Source organism: Lonchura striata, chromosome 18 (assembly GCF_046129695.1).
Source record: "Lonchura striata isolate bLonStr1 chromosome 18, bLonStr1.mat, whole genome shotgun sequence".
Taxonomy (NCBI): domain Eukaryota; kingdom Metazoa; phylum Chordata; class Aves; order Passeriformes; family Estrildidae; genus Lonchura; species Lonchura striata.
In genome coordinates this window covers 12,822,710-12,846,888 of record NC_134620.1, presented here as the reverse complement: position 1 = coordinate 12,846,888, position 24,179 = coordinate 12,822,710, and the positions used below count along the sequence as shown (strand labels likewise).

At 56.5% G+C, this 24,179-nt stretch overlaps 4 protein-coding genes and 1 long non-coding RNA gene across 14 annotated transcripts in view; 3 read left to right on the top strand and 2 right to left on the bottom strand.

The window, feature by feature from the left end:
- PITPNM2 (phosphatidylinositol transfer protein membrane associated 2) overlaps positions 1-4,360 on the top strand; it is a 125,191-nt gene extending 120,831 nt beyond the window's left edge. For all 5 annotated transcript variants that reach the window (XM_021532744.3, XM_021532743.3, XM_021532739.2 and 2 more), the window contains one exon: positions 213-4,360. In XM_021532744.3, coding sequence (XP_021388419.1) covers positions 213-545 — 333 coding nt within the window. In that variant the 3' untranslated portion in view covers positions 546-4,360. The remainder of the gene's footprint in view (positions 1-212) is intronic.
- Positions 3,172-23,394, bottom strand: ARL6IP4 (ARF like GTPase 6 interacting protein 4). Of its 4 annotated transcripts, none has more exons than XR_013340937.1 (7): positions 9,774-9,836; positions 7,979-8,176; positions 7,320-7,661; positions 6,811-6,928; positions 5,573-5,642; positions 5,210-5,383; positions 3,172-4,305 (listed from the first exon to the last, which is right to left on the bottom strand). XR_013340937.1 is itself a non-coding variant. In XM_077787261.1 (7 exons), the coding sequence occupies exons 3-7, from the start codon at positions 8,166-8,168 to the stop codon at positions 5,327-5,329; spliced, it is 777 nt and encodes a 258-aa protein (XP_077643387.1). In that variant the 5' UTR covers positions 8,169-8,176; positions 9,774-9,819; positions 23,390-23,394; the 3' UTR covers positions 4,419-5,326. The 4 variants fall into 4 exon arrangements, 3 of the variants coding, with proteins under 3 accessions (XP_077643387.1, XP_021388421.2, XP_021388422.2); XM_077787261.1 differs by lacking the exon at positions 3,172-4,305 and adding an exon at positions 23,390-23,394 and having other exon boundaries at positions 4,419-5,383; positions 9,774-9,819; XM_021532746.3 differs by lacking the exon at positions 3,172-4,305 and having other exon boundaries at positions 4,419-5,383.
- On the top strand, positions 9,862-14,215 carry LOC110471802 (uncharacterized). The gene is made up of 3 exons (XR_002465643.2): positions 9,862-9,976; positions 11,491-11,639; positions 13,890-14,215. It is a non-coding gene; the product is annotated as an uncharacterized LOC110471802 (long non-coding RNA).
- OGFOD2 (2-oxoglutarate and iron dependent oxygenase domain containing 2) lies at positions 10,530-16,202 on the bottom strand. Of its 3 annotated transcripts, XM_021532815.3 has the most exons (7): positions 15,954-16,202; positions 15,822-15,878; positions 13,773-13,883; positions 13,200-13,299; positions 12,320-12,444; positions 11,662-11,916; positions 10,530-11,137 (listed from the first exon to the last, which is right to left on the bottom strand). In XM_021532815.3, exons 1-7 carry the CDS (start codon positions 16,074-16,076, stop codon positions 10,859-10,861), a joined length of 1,050 nt encoding a protein of 349 aa, XP_021388490.2. In that variant the 5' UTR covers positions 16,077-16,202; the 3' UTR covers positions 10,530-10,858. The 3 variants fall into 3 exon arrangements, with proteins under 3 accessions (XP_021388490.2, XP_077643386.1, XP_021388492.2); XM_077787260.1 differs by lacking the exons at positions 15,822-15,878; positions 15,954-16,202 and having other exon boundaries at positions 13,200-13,280; positions 13,773-13,872; XM_021532817.3 differs by lacking the exons at positions 13,773-13,883; positions 15,822-15,878; positions 15,954-16,202 and adding an exon at positions 13,464-13,525.
- ABCB9 (ATP binding cassette subfamily B member 9) overlaps positions 23,295-24,179 on the top strand; it is a 13,421-nt gene continuing 12,536 nt past the window's right edge. The window contains exon 1 of the mRNA XM_021532738.2: positions 23,295-23,399. The gene's annotated coding sequence lies outside the window, so the exon portion shown is untranslated. The remainder of the gene's footprint in view (positions 23,400-24,179) is intronic.

Here is a 24,179-nt window from a genome sequence, read left to right as displayed (position 1 = left end):
GAGGGAGGTGGGAATTTGGTCATCACGAGTCTGGTGACTGAGCTAGCGTTGGCCAACAGGCGGGAACTGTCCAGGCAGCAGGGCCACGTAATGGGTCTGAGCGGTTCCATGGCCGGTCACCCCAGAGAACCCGGCAGGGCGAACATCTCTGGCCGCCAGTGGCTCTCAGGGAAACGTGTGCCACCCCTCTAACGCCTGCCCTCACCCCGCAGTTCATCACGGAGGGCTACGCAGCCCACCTGGCCCAGCTGGAGTACAACCACCGCGCGCGCCCCGCCAAGAACACCACGCGCATGGCGCTGCGCAAGGGCAGCTTCGGGCTGCCCAGCCAGGCCGAGTTCCTGCGCAAGAGGAACCACCTGCTGCGCACCATCTCCTCCCAGCCCGCGGCCGCCGGCCACCGGCCCGAGCGCACCCAGAGCCAGTCGGACAGCGACAAGGACAGGGACAGGGAGCGCAGCCAGAGGAGCATGAGCATCGCCACGGGCTGCTGGGGCCGCAGCGCCGCGTCCCGGCTGGAGTCTGGCCTCTTGGGGCAGAAATAGCCAGGCCAGAGCCAGGATTGTCACCTGCAGCCACCAGAGGAGAAAAGGAAAGAGGGACGAGGCCAGTGTTTCGGGCTGGAAGGGTAAATATGGTGCTACTCTAATAAACACGGCGTTCTGGGAAGAGAGGGGATGTTTCCCACGCAGAGCGTGCAGGCCTTGCAGCGGAAGCGTCAGGTTTGTGCAGCGCGAGCCCGAGGAACAGCTGGAAAGCGGGGGGAAGTCTCCAGGTCAGGAGGGCGCTCTCTCCTGCCTCCCTCTCTCATCCAGGGTCAGTGACTGTAAATAGGTGCCTCCTCGCCTTGTTAGCCACCGCTGCCACACAGAGCCGCAGGAACAGGGCGCGAGGCCGGGGGAGCGTTCTGGGCTGTCCCGGGAGTCAGATGGGGGCTCTGGGGTGGGGTATCCGCCGCTCCCCCGGCCCCAGCCAGGGATTTGTTGTGGGCTGTGCCAGGCAGAGCAACCGAGAGCTTTTCCTGGACAGAGAGCTCCACGTGCAGCCACTTTCTGGAGGAGCTGGTGCAGTGCAAAGCTGAAGCTGCATCGAGGCCGTTGGCAGAGGCAGAATGTCGGCAGGTTCGTGCCCAGGACAGCGGGGTCGTTATTGTTATTACTGTTATTTTTTACACAGATCTTTTAGAAGCCGATGGAATTTAATGTGTTGACCTATTAAAAGAGGAATACAAGCTATTTTGTTTGAGCTGTTACAAACCTCAGACACTTAATTGCTGTTAAAGTCTCCAAATAGTCTCGCTATGTATTATTTCCAACAAGTAACCACCATATATTTGGAAGCAGCTGAAGGCACTCAGCAGCTGGATTACATTGCAGTTCTTCTCATCCAAATGCAGGGTCTGACTCTCTCAACGTCCACCTCTGAGACCTTTTTTCTTCCCAGGTTCTCTCCAAGTTCAGTAGCAGCTTTCATGGGAACTAGACTCGCTTCTTTTACCTATAGTTACTGAACTGTAAAACCTCATTGTTTTTTGCACTGATGATTTTTAGAATGGAAACCTGTTACCATCTCATGTAGCTACACCAGTGTTTGTAGTGCATGACAAATATTGCTAAGCCAGGGTGTGTGTGGATATCTATACATATATACATACACACACATATATATATATGTATATATTAAAAAAAAAGCAATCTGTGCAGAAGTTTTTCCAGCAGTAAGGAGACTGTAAGGAAGCGTGCCAACAATGTCAGGCAACCTTAAGAAAAGGCCATATCTTAATTTTTCTGGTGTGTTTCTCAGTGGATGTGCCTGAGGCACTGGGTTTGCGCTGCTGGAGCGGGCGGGCGCGTGGCAGAGGGCTGGCACCCCGGTGACACCCAGACAAGGACAGAGAACAGTGCCTGGAGCCAGGGCTTGCCAGAAAGCCCCTCAGTCCTGTCCCTCCCGGGGCCAGCAAAGGTGTTACCTCCTTGCACACACCTCCCGGGGCGGGGGGCATCCACACAGGGGCTTCCAGGTGCCCACTCACAGACTCCAGCTGGCCTCTTCACGTGGAGATTTTCTAGTCCTACCGAGCTCCCTGACTGTGTGTAACCCCGCTTTCCCCACCACACTCTCCTGTCTTTGTATCACTTTCTACTTACGAGGAATCTTATTTATAACAGAGAATTTTTTAGACTGGCTGCTTCATTTTCTTACCGGTTTCAATAAGAACGGTGCAGGACGGCCGCACTGAGATACACAGCACTGTGAACGCTGCTCTGCTCGCTGCCTCTGGGCCACGGTAGGCAAATCCAACTCATCCAACTCATGTGTTCCTGGTGTGGAGGGTCCAGGCTGAGGCAGAGCAGGGACAGTGCGGAGCTGCCGCCGGCATCAGAGCCCCTGGAGCGCTCAGACCCAACTGCAAAACGTTGAACCACTTCTCTTTGGTAATTGTCCAAGTACAGAATGTACCTGATGACTTTTTGTTACCAGAAACGGACTTCCCTTTCTGCTGACTCAGCTTGGCTCTCTCTGAATGTACACCCAGAGCTTTTACTGGGTTTGAAAACAATGTGAATTTGTCCCAGCTTTTTGCTAGCCAAATGTTCTGTCAAACAGATGCCATCTGAGTAGGAAGCCAAGCCACAATCCATTCTGTGAAGTCACCAAACCACATCACTAAATAATTCCTGCAAATTTGGATATGGCCTTTGCAAAATTCACCTTTCCTCTGAGTCCAGAACCAAGGCATGACCTGTACATTTTCCAGTTGACAAGATGTTCACATTTCTTATGTGTAGATAGTGTAAAACAGGCGAATGTAAATGTTCAACATAAAAAGTGGATATATAAAATTGAAAGTTATTTATTTATGTAGAGGAAAAGGAGGGACTGGAACCTTCAGGGTTTATTAATATTTTAAAAATGTAGCTTTTTGTTTCAGGCATTATGTACAAAGCAATTATTTTATGGACCAAGTTTAATGTAACTGTCAATGAATGCAGAAGTGCAATATGATACTCACCCTCTCCATCACTTCATGTTTTAAACAGCTCCTAACAATTAGCCTGACAATCACAGCACCTCCGTCCTCATCCTTTGTTGAGCTTCTTGAACCTTGCCCGGGTCCTTCCCCTGGCCCCCCATCCGTTGCCATTGTACGGATCCAACACGGAGAAGCAATTGTAGAGCAGGACCTTTATTGCTGCAATAATTCCCTGGGAGGTGGGTGTAGTTACCAGGAAATAATGCCAGGAAGTTTTTCTTCACCACCTCAGTCCATCCCCGTCTCCATCGCTCAATCCTCAGCCGCCCCCATCTGGCACTCATCCCTCTGAAGCAGAGATCAACACTCACAGAACAATAGCAATAGTTTAACTCTGTGTTTATAACCTGTTTGTCCCGAGCTGTTTTGGAGAGCAATGCATGTGACCCGATGCCTTTCCACGTGTATGGAAGAGGATCCGTTTGGATGTGGTGAGGGCAAGATGAATGTATATTCCATCCTTGCTAAAGGGGCACTGCCAGGGTAAAGACCTAATTTATCCTTGTTATGAGTAATTTGTTTGCTTGCAAAGGAGAGAATGGGAAGTTTCTTGTCCTCCTCCCTCGGCCGTTGTCTGGGCAGCCCTCAGTGACAGCCCACGTCCTGTTCTGCACATCAGCACAACACAGCCTCGGGCTTTGGGGTTGCTTTTCTGTTTCCATGGGAATCAAACTCTGCTGCAGAGCTCAGATTTTTTATGAAAAGCAGCTTTTTATATTACTGCACCCTTAGGCCAGACTTTCTACCTGATGCTGTCCCTTTAAAGTCTTTTAAAAATCCAGTGAGAGGAGCCCGCGCATTCCCTCCGAGTCATTTTCTGGGGTTTGCTCAGATCACTCAGTCAGATGAGGCGAAATCCTAATACCAAAAACCGTTTACAGTGTCGGGGGCACGAGCCCAGAGCAGGAATCAGCCAAAGGGTCACCACCACCCTCCCAGCAGCTGCCATGCTTGCTGTAGCAGCCCCTTCTTCAGGTATCGCCACTGTTTGCTGCATTTCCTATTAGTTCTAGAAGCCTTACGGTCCCCTCCCTCTGCCTGTTGATACCTTTGACTGTCAATTTTATATTCCAACAATGTTAGTTATATTTTATTTATAAAAAATTGCTCTAGGGGTACCAGCTGTGTGTGGGGAACCAGCGGGGGGATGCCCGAGGGCGCCGGGTACGCCCCGCGTGTGCCGTGCCGATGACTCGCGTGTGTGTGGCAAACCTTCTGTACAACTTCCTTCTCCTCCTTGCTGTTAGTGCATCGTTCCAATGCCTGGTGTGCTTTGTGTACAGTACCATTGTGAGTTACACAGATTAAAGAAATGGGAAGGCTCTACTCCCGTCTGCTTTTTTTTGGGGTGGGGGAATACTCTAGAAATGGACAAGTCATCAAATGTGAGCAGGTGCCAGTTTAATGGAGTTACAGCCATGAACAGAATGAGGAAACCCTCTGTGGAGATCAGTCCTGCAGGACCCATTTGTCCTTTAACCCATTTCTCCTTTTCTTTTTTACAGTTTATAGACTTATGGACTTTCCAGCAAGGGAAAAGGCTGCTGTGTTTGCTTCACGGCAGCCCTGGGCCCTGAGAAGCCCAGAGCCCCAGCGCTGCGCTGTGGGGAAGGGACACAAGTTGCATGCAGGAGCAGAGAGCAAGGCAAAGCCACCTCTCCACAAAGCACACCTGCACAGATGCCAGTGCCGTGTGCCAGGTCAGTGCTCCCCTACCCGAGGCTGCAGAAAGGCTGGAGAAGCCCCGGGGCACAGTGGAGGGTGGCACTCAGGGGTGCAGCGGAGCTGCAGCCTGAGCAGAGTCACAGCCACTCCTCTCTGAGCAGGGCCAGTGAGTGCAAGGGGCCTGTGAGCCAGATCCAGCAGGGAAAGGGCCATGGGCAGCCCCTGAAGGAAAGAAGTGGCAGCCAGCTGCGTGTTTGTGGCCTGGGTACACCCTGTCCTGGCCACAGCGTTGGCTCCTGCCCCCCAGAGCCCAGAGCACCCTGAGGTGCTCAGCACCCTTGAGCCTGTCCCCTGGGTGCTGCTGAGCTCCTCCAGTATCCAGAGGAGCATTGGGGCAAATGGCTCAAGTACATTACAGCCACACTGGCCTGAGCTGGGACAGGGAGGGGAGAAGCTGTTTACTGGGAGATGAGCCACTGAAGTCACTCTCCTTCCCAGTCAGTAACTTACAGAGCAGCTGGAAAGGGCCCCTGGGGAACATCTTGACACGGTGCTGTCCAGAGGCAGAGGCTCCCCCGGGCTGGCAGGGGCAGCAGGACGGGCTCCTGGGCTGGCTGCTGCCTGCCCTCACTGCAGCATCCCCGTCCTCACCTGGAATGCCAGCCCGTCCCCACGCGTGGCTTGCTGCAAGGGACACACGGCGCTCACAGCACTCCCTGCCCAGGGCTGCAGGACCACAAGCACCGCCCCGGGGGCCCTGGCAGTGCTGCCAGGGCTCAGCTTGTCCCCAGGGTGGAAGCCCAGCCCCTCTGGGTGCAGCAGCTCCCTGGCTGTGCCCAGCCACCCCGTGCAGCTCGTGCCAGTTCCCACTACCTTGTTAATCTCCTTGTGCCTCTCCTTGCTGACGATTTCTTCCAGGACTTCCCCGTCCCCCTTAATGAGCCTGCAAGACAAGCACAGGAGCCAGTGAGGGATCTGGCAAGTTCCTGCAGCTGCAAAGGTGCTGACCCCCACCCCGAGGGCACCTGCTGTGCCCCAGCTCCCCCAGACCCAGGAGCAGCTGCTGGGCTGATGTACCTCCAGGCAAGGCCAGTGCTGACCCACCCCTGACATTGTATTTTGTGACTTTGTTTTTGTGTCAAGCTTAAACGGCACAGCAGGCTTTGCCATTGCTTCTGTGGGATAATTGTCACCACACTGCAGCAAGGACAGGAGTGTTCCCCTGAGAACTGAGGCCAGCTGGCTCTGCCCCAGGCTGTGGGCACTGCCTGCTGTGTGCAGTCAGTCACACTGGCACAGCAAAACACTCCTAATAAAAGCATCCCTGTCACCCTACAATCCACAGTGCCTCAATCCATGCAAAACCTCTTTTTTTTTTTTTCTTTTCATAGAATTCAGGTGTGGTCCTGGCTGCCCCAGGAAAGTGCAAAGCCATTCAGGAACAGGAGCCAGTTTGGGCCTGAAATGCAGCCAGGCCAGGGAATATCTTGCTGAGCAAATTCCATGCAGTGTTGGAGGTGGCTCACACCTCTAGACATGAACAGAAATTTAATTGTCTTCATTACGTGCCTTACAGGGAACCGACCTTTGTTCCACACCTCCCTGAGCCCTGCAGGCTGCCTTCTATTTTAAGACTGGACTTGTCATACCCAATTCTCTTCAGCATGACGTTTTCTGCTTGCTGAGAAGATGCAGTTTATTAAAAACTGGGTCATTTCTGTTTGGCAGCTAAATGAACTTGGGTTTGATCGCTGTCTGTAACCCCACAGAGCACATGCTCCTCATTCCCACCTGGTGTCAACCAGGGCCCAGGGCTTTGGAGCTGGAAGGTAACTGGATGCAACAGTGGGAGACTGGGACACAGCCCAGTGTCCCTTGTGTGGAGCCCCAGCACAATTCGATGATTTGGTGTCATTGTGTCACTTTCTGGGTAAGTCACACCAGGCCTGACGAGGGGGGACCTGTGAGGGGTTGGCTCAGGCCTTTGCTGCTGAAGGAAGGCTGGTTCAGCTGTGGTGCTGCAGTGCCATGGACAGGCATCCTGCAGGCCTGCAGCCCACTCAGCATGGATGGGAATGGAGAAGCCATCTCCCTTTTCCCCAGGGTCATACCTGGTTCTCCCCGTTTCGGGATCCACCACTCTCCTTATGACGCTCTGCCTCGCATCCCACTCCTCCTTGGTCATTGGCTTCATGGCCTGGATCCGGGATTTCTGTTCATCTGTCAGAACTGGAGTGCAGTGCTCAGTCAGGAGAGGGGCCCAGCACCAGGGCTTCAGCCCACAGACAACATCCCACACTGATTCCCGGCAGCGCTCGGAGTGTGGCGACAAACCTCACAAAGAAAGGGACGTTTCACATCCCACAGCCAGGACCAGCTTTGCCAGGATTTACTGCTGTGTCCTTCCATTTGGCCTCTTTGTTCCCCACTCACATCCATAAACCACATCCTAACACTTTACAAATCAGACTCTGAGTGTGGCTCAAAGGTGGGCAAAGGGAGGGGAGCCAGGGGCTCCTCCCTGTACCCAGCCCTGCCTCCCTCAGTCACCCCTCATGGAAAGGGAGCAGCACAACTCCTGTGTGCACAGGCTCCAGCAGGAGGGAAAGAGCTTCGTTACCTGGCCCAGAGTCCACCACTGATTCCTTCTGCCACTGCTCCAGCGAGGGGCCAGGCACCTCCTCTCCCTTGGCTTTCTCCTCTTTAGCCCTCTCCTTTGCCTTCTTTTTTGATTTCTTCTTGATTTTTTTCTTCTTCTTCTTCCTCTTCTTTTTATCTTTCTGTTTCACTTGCTTTTTTTTGCTGTCTTGACTCTTCTTCACTTTGGAGTCACTGTCACTGGAGTCATCAGAAGAGGAGCTGGAAGAAGAGGAAGATGAGGAGGAGCTGGTGGACGAAGATGTCCCAGAGGAAGAGGTGCTGGCCTTCCTCTTCTTCTTGTCCTTTCCTTCCTTTTTCTTTTCTGCAATACACAAGAAGAGGGTGAGTGGAGCAGCCCTGGCCCTGCAGCAGCAGAGATGTTGGTTTATCTCCCTCCCAGCCTGGAATTCCCCTCTGTGCCCACATTTAACCCAGGATGCTCTGTGGTCCCAGCCAGCTCAGCTCGTGGAGGGACTGAGGGCTCTGCACTTGTGAGAACGAGACCAAAGCGGGCACAAAGTGCAGGATGAGGTGACAGACACCAACGAGAACCAGGGACCCTCTTCTCCCCCCGGGCCCTCTCTGTGCACCTGCCCCAGGGAAATGTGGTGTGAGCACAGGCTCAGGGGCCTTCCTCACCTTCCCTGGCTGCTGCCGAGCTCGAGGTGTGTCCGTGAGAGCCAGAGATCCTCTTCCTCACCGGAGAGCTGCCGCCCTGCTGCGAGTCCTTGCTGCTCTTCCTCCGTTTCTTCTCCTTCCTCTCCTGCCTGCTCCGAGAACCGCTCTGGCTCCTGCTCCGCGACCGCTTCCGCGAGCGGCTGTGGGCCATGGCAGCTCCTGGGGGAAAGGGGCACGTCAGGGCACCAACCCTGCCCAGCAGCCCCAAAATCCTTCAGTCTGAGCCAAAGCCCTGGCAATCCTGCTCCTGTCAAACCCCCTCCCTGCTCACACCCACTCTGCCCGTCCAGCCCCCAGCAGGGAGCCCTGGGCAGGGAGCTGGCACAGGGACAGCGCTCAGCTGCCCCACACAGCTGTCCCCAGGCAGCTTGTCCACCTTCCTGCAGGTTTTCCCTGCGCTCCTGCTGTCCCTGGAGGATGGGGCTGGCCCTGCTGCAGAGGGGCATGGACAGCACAGGCAGGGGGGGATGGACACCGCAGCCACGGCCAGCAGAACAAAACGTCCTCCCCGGGTCAATCGCCCCGGTACTTAAAATGCTCTGAGCAGGCACAAGCCAAGGGGAAGAATGAATTTTTAATATTCCAATTCACTCTTAGAAATCAGATGATGCACTGAGCTGCTACCCCTGTCCATCAGCCCCAGGGATGCCGGCGGCCCCAGGCCAGTGTGAGCCGTACTCTCATTAATTTAAAAAACAAACTGGCACCGTGGGCAGAGCAGGAGCTGGGAAACGCTTTCTCACAGCCACCTTCCAACCTCCACATTTAATGAATTGTTTGTTTACCACCTCAGCATTCCCAGGCAGCAATTTGGATTTGCTCCCGAGCAAATCAGACCTTTGATTGATTTCCATAGGGAAATTTCAATCAGAAAACAAACCCCAGAACCAATCACAACCATTAGAGGGAAGGATGAGAGGATGAGTCCTCCATGCACACACACCCAGCAGCCGCCCCTAGCAGCAGGGTCTTGCTGGGGACAGCATCAGGGGCTTGGATCTTTCCGTTCTGGCTGTGGCAGCAGGAAACCCCCACTGTTGTACAGCCCCAGCAGCAGGATCGATCACCGGAGCTGGGCTCAGACAGCGGCGTCCCAGCGACGAATCCCAAATCCGCCCCAGCAGCACCCCGGGCTGGCTGTGCTGGGCTCTCGCCTCCGCCCTGGCACCAGGCGGAGCCCACAGCGACTCCTGCCCAGCCACCCTGCCAGGCCGGGCCCTGGGGCTGCAGGGCCGTCCCGGCACGGGGAGCCTGCGGCACGCAAGGTGCGCTGGCCCTTTAAGAGCTCGGCACGAGGTGCGCTGGCCCTTTAACAGCTCGGCACGAGGTGCGCTGTCCCTTTAAGAGCTCAGAACGCGGTGCGCTGGCCCTTTAAGAGCTCGGCACGAGGTGCTCTGTCCCTTTAAGAGCTCGGCACGAGGTGCGCTGTCCCTTTAAGAGCTCGGCACGAGGTGCTCTGTCCCTTTAAGAGCTCGGCACGAGGTGCGCTGTCCCTTTAACAGCTCGGCACGAGGTGCTCTGTCCCTTTAAGAGCTCGGCACGAGGTGCGCTGTCCCTTTAAGAGCTCCGCGGGCGCGTTCTGCGCGCGGCTCCGAGCGCGGCCCCTTTAAGAGCGCAGCTCTCTATGCGCCCCCCGGCCCCGCGGCCGCCGCCGCGCTCGGGCCTGCGCCCCCCCGGCCCGCCCTTGTCCGGTGTCCTCGGGCGGCCCGGCCCGGCCCCGCCGCAGGCCCGGGGGCGGGAGGGAGCGGGGACTCACCGGGCCGGGTCCCGCCGCCCCGAGCGGGGCTCCCGCCGCCGGGGCCGCGCTGGCCGCCTCCCGCCCCCGTCCGCCGCGCGCGGGGCCGGGCGGCAGCCGGGCCGCGATCTTTGGTTCCGGGGACCGCCTCGCCCGGGCCGCGGCTCAATTTTTGGGGTGGATTCGAGCAGATTTGGGAGCGCTCACGTTCGCCAGTGAATGAGGTAAAGGCTTCGAGACCGCGTTTTTGGTAGCGACTCCTCGCTCAGATACAACCGCCGGTTTCCTTCCCCCGGTGTAATTTCACTGAGCTTTGCTAATGAGCAGCTCATCAGCGCCCTGTGCGAATGGCAGCCCCGGCCAAAATGCAATAAACACCTTTTGTGCGAGCTCGCCCGCTCACGTTCAGCCTTGCACACTTACCGACGTGACTGCCCTTGTGCGCTAATTACTGCACTGAGCACATCAATGGAAAACCCCTCATGAACTCAGCGGCATAAAGTTCACAAAATAGTAACTCAGCTTAATAAGGTTCACAAAACCTTTGAAAGGGAAGTTTCTGCTCCCAAGAAGCCTTGGGAGATCTCTCAGCTACCCTGGGGACTCAGCGTTGCTCCTGGTGGATTTTTCTGAGCCTGGGTTAGACAAACATCCAGTGATGGTAATTCCCAGCAGCTCACTATGAATCCCCTGGATCTCATTCCTGAGCTGGTCCTTCCTGGCCACTCAGTAACACAAAGCTCCTCCCCTCCCCTGGCAGAGGACAGGAGGCCCCAAGAACGCAGAGAAATGGTTTATTGTACCATTCTTCCCCATTTCCAGTGGGACCTGGGGTGCTGCTGTTGGCAGAGAGGCCAAGGCGCTTTGGGTGTTTTCCTTGTGTACATGGAAATGCCGACAGAGCTCCTGCAGAGGATCAGAGTTGGGGTTTCTGTGCCTTACAGAGTCCTCCAGCCCCAGCCTGAGCCCTCAGGAACCGAGTTCCAGCTCTTCCAGCTGGAATCCTGGCAGGGTTGGCTTTGCAGAGCTGCTCCTTTTAGGACTCGTGCAGCCTGGGAGGTCAGAAAGGGGCTCTGGGCAGCTCAGCATGGGGAAATCCCCCCCTGCTACCCCAGGGCACAGGCACTGACGGGCTGGGGCAGCTCCTCCTGCACTTGGGGCTCTGTGAAGCCGTCCCCGAAGCCCTCGGCCTCCACCAGCTGGGGTTTCCTGTGGCACATGGGGCACAGCTGGTTCCGCACTGCCGAGCATCTCATCCACACGATGAGGTTCCAGCGCTGCCCCGAGCCGATGGGCAGGGCCCCGTGGATCTGCCCCCCCCGGTGCAGCAGCCCCCGGCCCACCACGTGCTCCACCTCGATATACTTGGGCACGGGGCTGGGATCCTGGAACAAAGGCAGGGGGATTTGCTGTCACACCACTGAATCCCTCAGATGGTTTACATTTGTCACCCCTTACCCCACAGCGCAAACCCTCATTCCCAGTGCCGAGGTCAGAGGGAATTTAGAGAGATTCAAGCAAAAAAAGCCTCATGTTTCACTGCTGCATGGGAGCTTCTGCCCCTCTCTTGCCCTAAAAACAGGTGCTGGAGATTTAGGTTGAAGTCACATCTGAAATAAATCTCTCCCTCAGCACCACCCTGCTCACAGTGTCACATGCAGAAAGGGGGGATGGTTTGTTTCACTCCAGTTTCTACTGTGAAGCCGTGTCTGTCCTCTCTTTAAAATAGTGAATATAGGTATTGGATGTGGGAATACTGCAACGAAAGAGGCTCCTGTATAACCAAGCCATGAAAAAACATGGGGAAGGACAGAGCGGGTTTGACTGCCAGAAGTGAAGAACTGCTTTGCAGAGCACAGTGGATGCCTTGAAGCTGAGGGGTGAGAGGTGAGTGGGACGTGTTCAGTACCTGGTTGAAATCCCCAAAGTACAAGTTTCCTTCTGTGAATTCTTTTCCCAGGGAAACGTTCAAGGTGACTTCAGCGTTGTCGTAGTGCGAGCTCAGGTCCAGGTCCTCGTGCAGGGAGTACTTGACCACGAAGGCTTTGTGGCTGTCCAGGCAGGCCCCGCCCAGCTCCGGGTACAGCAGGGCCGTGATGGGCCGGAGCCGCTCCCGCAGCGGCGTCAGGAAAGGCTCGTCCATGCCCAGCTCGTTCAGCAGAACCTGTGCCGAGGACAGCAGGGGGGAGCAGCTCAGGAGCCTCGTCTGCTCTGTCCTCCCCAGCCCTGCTGCTGGCTCAAGTCACTTTGGAGCAAAGGCTCCAGCTACAGGGAAAAGGAAGGAGGATCAAGGTGGAGAGGGATGGGGGGAAACACAGAGTAGTAAGATCAAAGGGTGAGTGCTCTTTAAGAACCGTCTCTGATTTAAATTTGGAGGAGAAGGTGCTCTTTGCTCCGAGCTATCAACTCCCTCCCCTTCCCCTGCATTCCCACTTTCTTCTGTCCCTGTAACATTCCCTCAGCTCTGTGAGCTCAAGTGTGAAATGAGAGCCCCCTTGGACTGGAGGGAAGTGAGGAGGTGAGCACAGTGAACGCTGCCCCTAAGGAAGCACAAGGATGAGTCCTACCCCATAGTTGTTCATGGTGTTGGGCCTGCCTTTGGGCATATCCGACTGCTCAAAGTTCTCCAGCTCATCCACCAGGGCCTGGCAGAACTGCTCTGTGAACACTGGGAGCCGATAGATCCTCTTGTCTGTGGGGACAGGGGGGACAGGGTTTGCTGGGGAGATTCCCAGTGCTCCTGCCTGCCTGTCCAGTGCACTGTGCTGGTGGCAGGGAGAGCACAGCTCCCACAGGCTCCACTCTGTGCTGGGACCATTTCCTGGATCAGCCCTGGGCTGTGTTTGTTGTTTCTCATGCTGGTCCCCCATTGCCGGAGCAGAAGGCTGTGTCTGGAACTGGTGTCCTGGATAAATCCAGGAGCTCTGCACACAGACATTGCTGTCCTTTGCCTTGAGGAAAGGAGGCAGCTCTGCCTCTTCCCCTCTGCATCTTGGCAGCTTTTCTGGCAGGCAGGGAGCTCCACGGCTGCCTCCAGGGAAGCTGAAAGCCCAGCTCTCTCTTTCAAAGACTGAAACTAGACTGAAGCTGTTTCAGCCCAGACTAACCCACAGGAACTGTCTGCAATGGGAAAGCACCTGGGGAGGGAAAACCAAGCTCCCTGGGCTCCCAGTGCTCCCTTAGCAGGATCCCTGGTGAGGTGTGGTACCACCAAAATCCCAGCCCTGCTGCAGCTGGAGCCTCTGGTGAGACATCAGCAGGCTGGGATGGGAAAGCAGAAAGCAGCCTCTGATCCAGAGCAGAACTGCTGCCTCTCCAGAGACCCTCCTGAGGCAGGAGTAACATCCCGAGTGCCTCAGCTTCTGTCACAGCAGAGCTGCTCCACACAGGCCTTGGGAACAGCTGTCACCAGGGAGATCTGTGTGCCTGAGGTGCTGTTTTCTTTACCTGAGAAGGACTCGAGGTAGCTCAGGAGGCCTTGGAGATCAGCAGCTGGAGATGTGCAGAACCTCTCGATTTCTAGAAATTCTGGGGCCAGGAAGGAATCCTGGTGTCAAGGGAGGGATGGGAAAAGCACACAGAAACACAATCAGCCTGCACAGCCCGAGAGGGAAATGGACTCCCAGGGAAATACCCAGGCCCTAGGGAGCAAGGCTGAGTCACACTCGGGTAATTCCACGGCAGGAAATGCAGAATGCACTGGTGCTTTACCTGGTGGGGCAGGGGAGTTGCTGCTTGCTTTAGTTCATGGATGTTTTTAGGAGTAACTGGCCAGAATTATCACAGACATGGCAGGAAAAAGCCTTTCCTGGCTGGAACACCAGGAATCCTGCCTGGAGAGCACACTGTGCTGTTGTGTTTTTAAAGTTTTAAATCCAGTTTTCACATGCTACACCCGTGTTTTAATTCAGTGCAGCTTCAGCACTGTGCAATCCTGAGGAGAGGGGAAAATAAACTGCCAAAATAAAAATCTCAGGTGATTTTTTTCTGGGTGCAAGAGATTCCAAACCTTCTGTGTACCTGCAGAGTGTACACCTCTGGGTGTTTTGGTTTGTAGCACTTGGAGATGATTGCTCTGCGTTCCACTGACTGATGGGTTAGCTGTTTCCTTCTCTGCACTTCTGCCTCAACCTGCAGGTAAACAAGAGAGCACGCTGTCAGAAATCAGCAGGGCTGAGTGAAACAGCTCCAGGAATCTGCTCATTGCTTTGAAGCAGTCATTTTTGTTTGGGGGCAACTCCGGGAGACAGAGTGTGTGGTCAAGACAAGTCCAGCAAATATCTGGAAAGCCAAATGCCTGAGAGGAGTTGATGTTCCCTTTACACCTGGCTTAAAAAGTGACCGAGGACTTTTCTGTGGAAGTGTCAAGAGGAGCTGGGAGGCATCCTGACACCTGAATCTGGCTTTTGTTCTGACAATAGAGGCATTGTCCAAAATAAAGACACCTGGTGGGAGTGAGACAAGTCTTGTCATGAAGGGATTACTGCTTAGTGTGGTGGAGACAGGCTAAACTGCCCTTTCAGAGCAAACAGCTGATCCAGGCAGCTCCTCCCGTTGATTTCCCCCTCCTGAGATTCATTTGTAGCAGTCCTTACTGAGGGGTGCGTGAGCAGCCATTCCCTGGACCAAGCAGCTCCTGTGCTCATTCCCTTTCCCTCAGTGTCAGGCCCTGAAGGTCTTGGGAACCAAGCAGGCAAATCAAACAGATTTCTCAGCTTCCTTCCTCTTCCTCTCCCTCCCAGCCCCAAGGTCCCTGGGCAGGGATCTGTAACCCAGCACTGCCTAAAAAGCCAATATCGAGTTCTAAGTGGGAAATTTGGTCTGGAATTGCTGCTGGACAGGGAGAGCTGTGCCCTCCCCCAGCCAGGGACAGCCACTGTCACCTGCTTCCTGCCAGCACTGGGTCACTCATTATTATTATTAAAATTACATTTGTTTATGTAATTAAGTCTCCTTTATGATGTTTATATTATTACAGCAAACCTTGTGTGCAGATCTGCAGAGAGCCCAGGTGATTTAAAAGTGCTTAGGACCGAGGTGATTATAAATTACAGCCAAAGTTAGGATCTTGTTTTATAAATTCTGTATGACATTGCTCGTTGTGCTCCATTGATTCTGCCTGGGGAAATCCTATGCTGTTCTACTCATAAATTCTCTGAGTATGAATCATAATGCCCAGTTAATAAAGCTTTAATTAACAGCATGATTTACAGCCACCATAATTCTGCCAAGAATTCCTAAAAGAACCTGTCTGTCCCCTTAGTGTCAGGTGACATTGGAGCTGGTGAGTGACTGATCCCTGTCCCTGGCTTGGAAAGAGGCAGAGATTCCGTGAGAAAGGGTGAATTTCTGCAGGTTCCATCTCGGGGCTGCCTTTACAAATGATTGGCGCAAGAAGGGACAGGGGAAGACAAACCAGGGCACTGGGAGCCAGCGGAATAAATCCAAGGAGGGAGCGGCTCTGCGGCCGCTGGGAGGTGTTGAATGACAGGATTTAATCGCAGGGTGTTGGCCGAATAAACTCCTCGCTGATGGGGAGTTCTTCCCTCGGGACTGGGTCGGGACGCGGTGCCGGGAGCTCCGCCCCGGCTCCGGGGGGCTCCGGGGAGTCCCAAATTCCCTCGGGGGCCGGGGATCCCCGGGACCGGGGCTGCTGCAGAGAGCCCCGGGGCAGAGGGGTGGGCAGAGGGGTGGAGCAGCGCTGCTGGCACAGCTGGAGGAGTCCTGCTGGACAGGAGAAGCTTTGGGGTGACCTCCGTGTGGCCTCGCAGGGACCGACAAAAAACGATGGGAGAGAGACAATTCCCAAGGGCTGGAGCGACAGGACACAGGGAATGGCTTCGCACTGACAGAGGGCAGGGGAAGATGGTATTCTGGGGGAAAAATTCCTCCCTGTGAGGGAGGCGAGCCCTGGCACGGGGTGCCCAGAGCAGCCGTGGCTTGGCTGCCCCTGGATCCCTGGCAGGACACCGGGGCTTGGAGCAGCGGGCGGTGTCCCTGCCACGCCGGGATGAGTGTTACGTCCCTCCGAGCCCCCCCGGGCGGTGGCCGTGGGGCTGCCCCGCTCACCTCCCTCAGCACCTCCCGGAGCTGCTCCTCGCTGCGGCAGCCGCGCTCCCGCAGCGCCTGCAACACACGGGCCCGTCAGCGCCGCGGCCGCGGGCACGGCCCGCCGCCCGGCCCCGCCCGGCCCCGCGCTACCCGGCCGTGGTCCCGGCGGAGCTGCGGCCCGTCCCGGTACCGCACGTGCAGCCCGAACCGCCGCACGAAGATGTTGTCGGTGAAGAAGCAGGCGCACCCGCGGAACGGCCGGCCCGCCGACATGTTTCCTGCCGGCGGACGCGTCTCGGTCCGGCCCTCAAAGCGCTCCGCTTCCGTCCGCGGGAGGGCGCGTCGGCAAATTCCCAACCGGGGCGAAGCGGAGAGCGGCGGGACTCGCCCGTTCCGCCCGGTTTGACGCTCGTCGTTTCTGTCGCCTCCGTGACGCCACCGCGGCGCGGCCCCGCGGCCGCTGCCCCGCAGGGCTCTCTGCCGGGCCGGCTCCGCCGGGAGCGGCAGCGGCCGCCGCGGGCTCTTTGCAGACGCTCCCTGAGCCGCGCCGGCGGGGGCGCGCACGGGCGGCGGGGGCGCGCGGCCCCGGCCCGGCCCGGCCCGGCCCGGCCCGGCCATGGACGCGGCGCTGCCCGAGGCCGAGCGGGAGGTGGTGGTGGCGGCCGAGCCCTGCGGCCACGGCAGCAAGTTCGAGGACATCTACCGGCTGCTGGCCGAGGGCTGCTTCCCGCCCAGCTTCTGCTCCATCAAGAGGAAGAACCTCAAGCGCTACGCCCAGAAGTTCGTCGTGGACGGTGGGGACCGGGGCAGCGCGGCGGGGTCGGGCTGCCCCGGGCCGCGGCTCGCCCCGGGGGCAGCCCGCGGGGGAAGCCGGTCCCGCACACACGGGGGGATGTGCGGAGCCCCGGCGCGGGGAGGGGACGCGGCTCGGGCAGCGCCGTGCCCCGGCCCCGCCCCGGGGCACCGAGCGGGGCCGGGTCCGCCCGGGCCGGCACGGCCGCTGCCCGGCTGCCCCGTGGGGACCACGGCGGCTTTGTTGTAGCGGAGGATTTCACACAGTCCTGGGTGCAGAAAAGCTCCGTGGGCGTGCGTAGGCGTGATTCCAGTTTAGCAGCTTCTCCGGGGGCAGCGCAGCCCCCGGAGCTGTGTCTCAGCTGGGTTTCCCAGTGTGGAAAATGACCCTTTTCTGGAGGCGAGTGTGGGAGGGCGTTGCAGACAAACCTCTGGCATCCGCAGGCGGCTGCCTCTACTACGTGGGACCCAAGAAGGAGGAGAAGCGCGAGGTGATCGTGGATCCCGAGCGGAGGCGTCAGGTCTTCCTGGAAAGCCATTTCACCGAAATCGGGAACCACCTGGGCCAGAAGAAAACCGTGCACCGCATCCAGAGCCGGTACTACTGGCTGGGCATCGTGAAGGATGTTGTGGACTGGGTAAGTGGAGGCAGTGACCGTGTCGGTGACACCGGTGCTGGCAGCAGTCCCGAGGCAGCAGCCACAGGAGCGCTGGTGCAGGGATGATGTCATTGCCTGTGCATGTGCTGGGAAGCCGCACACCGAGTTATTCTGCAGGTGGATCCTGGAACGTCCCGAGGCAGCTGGGTAGGCTGCATGTCTTCCCCTGAGCCTCCTCAGCCTCCTCGTGCGGAGCAGTTTTGGTCAGCATGGCGATGTGGGATTGTTTCTGACAAGTTGCTGAGTCTAGCTTTGGGCAGTTTGGATTCTTTCCAGAGCTGCCCAATTCCCTAAACTATGGCAAGAGGAGGATCTTGGTGTCTGCTCAGCCACTTTGCCTCTCCTGTTTCATTGCTGGCAGTTCCCTGCAGCAGGACTCTGCAGCACTGTGGTTTAAGGAGTGTGCTTGTATTGCATGGTCCAAGCTCCTCCAGCATCCTAGGGCTGAGGATTTCTCTAACCAGCAGTAGGAGGTCAAAATACAATAAAAATCTGCCTGGAAACAGGGTGAGAAATAACTTAGCTGTAGGCCACATTGAGAAATTTGGTTATTGTGTCAGAGAAAGCTGTCAGGTGAGCCTTGTGAAAGGTGAGATGCGTCAGCCTGTTGTGTTTTGCGCTCTTTTTTTCCTGCGCCTCATTATTTTATCGGGAGAAAGGAAAGTGCTCAGCCCTGCTGTGTGTCTCAGTGTGCAGTCTGAGTCTGACAGGATCCATCAGCACATTCCCAAGTCCTTTGATCCCTCTTTTCCCTCTCCAGATCAAGATGTGTGAAACGTGCCAGAACGCGGAGCACAACAAGAGCGTGACGCGGAAGGCCAAGCCCGTCAGGGTGGAATCCCCGTGGGAAGTGCTGGGATTAGACATCCACGGTGAGTGAGTGTCTCAAGTGGCTCTCAGGGCTCCTCCCTTCCAGCCGGGAGCGTGGCAGACCTGCTGCCACACGCACCGAGGGAAAGCTGCCGCTGCCTCTCAGGAGGTGCCAAGGAAGCCACAGCAGCAGCCCAGGCTGCAACCTGATCCCTGGGCTTGGCTCGGCTCCCTCTGCACACACGGTGAGAGCTGTGGGCGGGCCTTCTTCCCCAGAACTGAAGCTCCCATGGGTGTATTTTTGCTGACCAAGGTCACCGAAAATGTTCTGGCCAAATGACATTGCAGGAAAGAGTCGTGGTCACTTCTGCAGCGACTGGATTTTTCACTTTGCCCATCAATGACATAGATTTTTATTTTGTTGGCTGTTTATGCAGGGCCTTTTCCCGAGACAAGCCAGAGCAACACACACGTCCTGCTTGTGACTGACTACTTCACCAAGTGGGTGGAGGCAGCTCCTCTGCAGAAGAAAGATCCCTTCTCCGTGGCTAAAGCCCTGGCTACTGTTTTTTACAGGTGGGCTCCTCTGCTGTTGGTTACATTGCACCTCTGCAGTGCAATGGGGAGCACTGGGGTGTGTTGCAAAAATACCTAGTGTCCTCAGGATGTTTTCCTATGAGAGCAGGAATTCTCCCTTCTACAGGAGAGACCATGCAGTGGCTCTCAGTTGCTCTCTACAAAGTCCTTGGGAAGAGCCTGTTATCCTCCTGTTACGGGCTGAGAAGAAAGGCAGAAACATTTTTTGCGTAGCCCAAGGCCAGGGGAGCTGTGTCCCAGTTCTCTGCAGAAGCTTTAAAGCCATTCCCAGATTTCTCCTAGAAAGTGTTCATGTCACCATGTGACATTGTCCTTGTGGAACACACCGTGGGGCCAGTGGAGATTTGAATTCAGAGCAAGAAGCTGCTCTCATTTCTCCTGCTGCCTCATTATTCAAAAGCAAACAGGCGTGGCTGGTTTGGAGCAGAGGGACCAGCAGACCTCTCTCTGCTCTTGGGGACATGAGGTCATGGCAGCCTCATTAGCACCAGCTCCACTGGAGGGTCCTGTCCCCTTCCTATCCCATTTGCACCCATAAAAATGGAACTCCTTGGGCTCTGCCTCAGCTGATGGAGTAAAACCAGTTGTGTGTCCTCTTCTTGCCCAGGTTTGGTGCCTCCAAGAACATTTACACCAGTCAGAGCTGGGACTTCTGCGAGGAGGTAGGTCTGGTGTGGGCTGGTTCAGGGGGAAGCAATGTGACCTTCAGCAGGCAGCAGATCCTGAAGGCAGAGTTGTGATGTGCTGTGTAGTGGGGTGATGTGCTGATGCTGCCATATCCCTGCCCCTGTTGGGAGTGGGAGCTGATTTGCCATTGCTTTCACCTTGGCAGCGATTTAAGGTTGTGGATCAGTGGTGCAAGTCCTCTCTGCTCAGAAGGAAAGACAAGGTGCACGAAATTCCAGCCCTACCCTGGGATTAACCCAGCTTCCCACGTCTGTGGAGAGCTTCAAGCACGAGAGCTGTCATTGCAAAACATTTTCTCTGGCTCTGATTTTTCTGGGGAGCGTTTCCTGCTGCACCTCTGCTGGCACAGGGGGACAGTGCCTGTCGTGGCACAGGGGGGACAGTGCCTTGGAGGCTGCTGTGGGGCTGACACGCCGTGATCTCCTGTTGTCCCAGGTCAGCCGGCACCTGTGCGAGCGCTGGAACATCTCGCAGCTCCTCACACCCACAGACCCCACAGACCCTCCCAGCCCTGGTGACCGCAGTGCTGAGGTGCTCAGGGCCTCCATCTGCAGCGTGGTGAACGAGAAGCCCAGCGAGTGGGATGCACACCTGGACCCCGTCCTCTTCGAGTTCCGCACCTCGGTCAACTCCGCCACCAAGTACAGCCCCTTCTTCCTCATGTTCAACAGATACGTGTGCCTGTCCTCAGAGGTAACTGCCCGGCCCAGGGGAGCCTTGCAGGAGCTTTGTCACTGCCATAGTTGCAGAGTAACACCCCAATCTGTGCCTTGCAGGTGGATTTTGTCAAGGACTCTAAAGAGCAAGGGGCTGGCTCCGGTAAGGCCAACAGCCTCCCGCCGTTCACAGCCACCGTGCAGGAGCAGCAGAACGTGGTGAAGGAGATTGTAAGTTTTGTGGTGCCTTGAAATAATTTTGCAGCTAAGTCCAAGCCTGGCCTGAGAGGAGAGGTGGCACCTCAGTGCGTGCCAAGGCAGCAGGAGCAGAGTTGGACCCTCTGGGCCAGCACCACAGGGGAGCTGCTGGTGGTGCTGCTCAGAGGTGGGTGATGAAATACAAAGGACTGACTTGCCCCATCAGGGTAATGAGAGCTGTGTCCCAGCCTGCCCAGCTCCCTGCCTGGTAATCTGCATCCCAAATCAGCCAAGGGAGTCCCTCCTTAGGCAGGGGCAAGAAGCCTTCAGGGAGATGCTGTGTAACTACAAAGGTTTAAAGTAGCCCTGCTCCAAAATTCCAGAAGGTTTGGGCTACCATGAGGAGTAGTGGCCCAGTGAGATGGGCTTCGGGAGCAAAGTCAGCATGCAGCTCCTGAGTGTCTCTGACATGCTGGGTGACCTTGGGCATCTCATTTTGTCTCTCTAGTCCTTGGTTCCCTCACTTGAAAAATGACCTCAGTGTCCCCTGTGAAGTGCTTGGTGAGCTGCGTGCCAAAAATCACAGACAAGACTCAAGTGCTTTGTTTGCTCAGTCATTTCTCACACTCCGTCAGGGTTGTGTGGTTCTCTCTGATCTCACCTGGACTGTGGTTGTTCTTGGCAGGGAGCAACAGGAGGAATATGGGACAGGAGGGAGGAGGGCCTGGGAGCTGGATATGTAGGATCTGTTCCTTTTGGCAGCTCAGGCTCGCCAGCTCAGCTCCCCTTTTGTGAAATGGAGCTGCACACTGTGGCACGGGGCAGGGAGAGCTCTGTCCTGTCCCTAAGGGAGCTGCTGTTGGGATCACTGGCTCTCTCCTGCATCCAGGCAGGGGTCGGGCTTGTAATTAGCAGGAGGTGATAAAGCTTCCCTGGGCTTTGTGGCACTCCAGCCTAGATCCCCTTCTGCCCTCTACTGATGGAGCACTGACAGCTCTGAGTACGGCTGGCCGTGGAATTGCAGTTTCACATTGCAAGGTCCTCTGCTGGTTTCTGGTGGTGAGAACAAGGCTGGGAAGTCCCTGCTGAGTCCCTCCCTTGCCCCAGGTGCATCCAGCTTTGACACTGCCAGCTCTCACTCACGCTCAGCCTGTCTTATGAGGAGAGACCGTGGGAGCTGGGCCTGCTCAGTCTGGAGAAGACTGAGAGGGGATCTCATCAGCCCATAGAAATATCTCTGAGGGGTGTCAGATGATAGTGACAGGATGAAGAGGAATGGCCATAAACTAAACCGCAAGAAGTTCCACCTCAACAAGAGGAAGAGCTTCTCTCCAGTAAGTGTGGCAGAGCACTGGAACTGCCCAGGGAGGCCGTGGATTCTCCCTCTGTGGAGACTTTCCAAACCCACCTGGATGTGTTCCTGTGTCACCTGCTCCAGGTGACCCTGCCTGGGCATGGGGTTGGCCTGGATGATCTCCAGAGGTTCCTTCCTGGGATTCCCTGAGCCTGTGTCAGAGCTGAGCTGATTGCTGAGTGGCACCTCGAAGCCCAACCCCTCTGTTCTCCTGACAGGTGATCTCCAACATGACCACGGCCTGCAAGCGGGAGCGGAAGGGCGTGAAAAGGAAAACTCGGGGCCTGCCCTCTCTGGCCTTCAAGGTGGAAGACAACGTGTTTGGGGGCAGCACTGCCAGCTCCCTGAAGAAGCTGAAGAAGGGCCAGTTTGTGTCCTTCCAGATCGAGACGGTGCTGCCCCCTGAGCAGAGCATGTCTGGTGGGAAGAAGCCCAGTTAACCCTGGGGCGTGCCGGGGGTCCTGCAGCGCCAGGGACAGCACGGACTGTCCCCAGGGTATGTGGCCCAGCTGCGTGGGAGTGCAGGGTGCAGATGTGCCTGCCATGTCCTGGGAGAAAGGAAGGGGAAGGTTCAGACAAGGGGGTCTGTTCAGTCCCTTCCTGGTCCGGGTTTGCTCTCGGATCATCCCTCGGACCGAGGCAGGTGGCACCGTCCTCGTTTAGGTTTGGCAGGGAGAGACTTGGTCCTGCCAAAAAGCTCCACCTTGACTGTGGCTTGGAAGTTGCCCTTTGGGAGTGATTGGGTGCAGACCAAAGCCTGGGAGTGATCTGGGTGCAGATGGAAGAGAAGCAGAAACCAGACCCAGCTTAGTCACGGACAATGTTTCCTGCAGCTTAAAAGTGTCCCTGCTGTGAGCCTGAGCCAGGAATAGTCACTCCAGGTCTGACTGTGTTCCTGGTGGATGTCAGAAGGGCTTGAAGAGAGAGATTTTTTTGGTTTTTAATGTTTTGTTTTAAGCACTTATTAGCAGAAATAAAATCAACAACAGCATGTGGTATTTTTGGTTTTGGTTATCCAGGCAGAGAAAAATGAATTTATCTTTTGTAACATCACCATTCTGTTCTCTCCAGAAATGGTGCAAACTCCAGGAATCCTGACATCTGTGCCTGTGCTAGTGAGGGTAATAAGGGATTTTTTAATCCCAGCACTCCAAAAACACATGGAAATTTTGGGATAATTACACTGCCCCTCTGTCACCTGTATAGCTCACCTGGACGCATGGGTGCTGTCCAGGGAAGCAAGCACCTGAGCCCTTCCATTCCTAAAGAGTTGGAGTGGGAGGTGAAGGGGAAAATAATTTACAAGCTGCATTTCTTGAAAGTGGATTCCTTTATGTTAGGGGTTAATTAAACCCTTGTCAAGTCCCTCTTGAGGGGTTAATTAAACCCATCAAGTCCCTCTTTAAGGATGAACTTAAAATATTATTTCGAGCTCTTTTCCCGATTGCTTTTGAGCCAACTCCTGTGTTGTGTTTTCCCTCTCTACTGCAGAAATGACATAGAACCAATAAAATAATTTTTAAATATTTAAAAACGCGTCTATTTGGGGAGGATAAAAAACCTTCTCAGGCGGGGAAAGTTCCGGGGCTGCCCTTGCCACGTCGGGGCAGGGTTTTATCGGGACAGGGCGGAGCGGGGGGACCGGGGACCCCCCTCGACCCCCGAATTTGGGGGTCCCCGGTGCCTGCTCGGTCCGGCCGTGGGCGGGGCCGAGCGCGCGCCGCAGGAGGGGCGTGGCGGGGGCGTGGTCACGGCGGGGCCACGCCCAGCACCGACCTTGCTCCCGGGACGCGCCGCCGCCGCTCGCAGCGGGCTGCTCCCGCCGATCCCCGACCCGCCGCCGGTAAGACCCGTCCGGGCGGGCCGAGGCTGAGCTGCTGTGAAGGGGGAGCCGTGTGTGGGAGTCCGGCCGGGCTATGGCGGGCACGGCCCTTCCCGGCTGTCTCCCCCTCCCCGCCTCGGGACATTCTCCTGCGCGGGAAAGGCGGGATGCGAGTGGGGACCTTGGGCGGCTCCAGCTCGGAGGCTGGGGACACTGCTGAGGGTGGTGGGGAGCTGCGGTGGCTGCTTCCTACTCCTCCTCCTTCTCCTACTCCTCCTCCTCCTCCATGGGCCGGATCCGCGCAGCTTTGCAGCGGATGGCAGCAGCGAGCACCCTGGGAAGCGTGTGCTGCTCCTCCCTGGCACCGCTGCTCTGCTTTGCGTCCATCCCTCCTTCCCCACCCACCCCATAAACCCCCGTGCTTTCCCCAAACTGCAGCCTCTGCCCTGTTTTCCTCCGCTTTTTAGTTTTTTATCCCACTTGTCCGACCACCGAGCAGCTCTGGCCCAGGGGCGCAGCTTGTCCACTGCCCTTCGTCCCGGTGGTTTGGTTTTGGGGCGTTGCGGTCACACGGGCCGGAGTGTGGCCGACACATGGCACCCCTTGCGCGGTGCCTCCCGCACTGTGCACCGTCACCAGCTGCTGACCCAGCACAAATTTCAGGATCGGGTACCTCCCTCTTGCCAACGCGTGGCTACTCAGGGCATGGCACCGGAGCAGGTGAGCGGCTCGCTCGGCGTAGAGCAAGTCGAGCTTTCCGCCCTTTGCCGTGTCCGTTCAGAGCCTGCCCCGCCGTCGCTG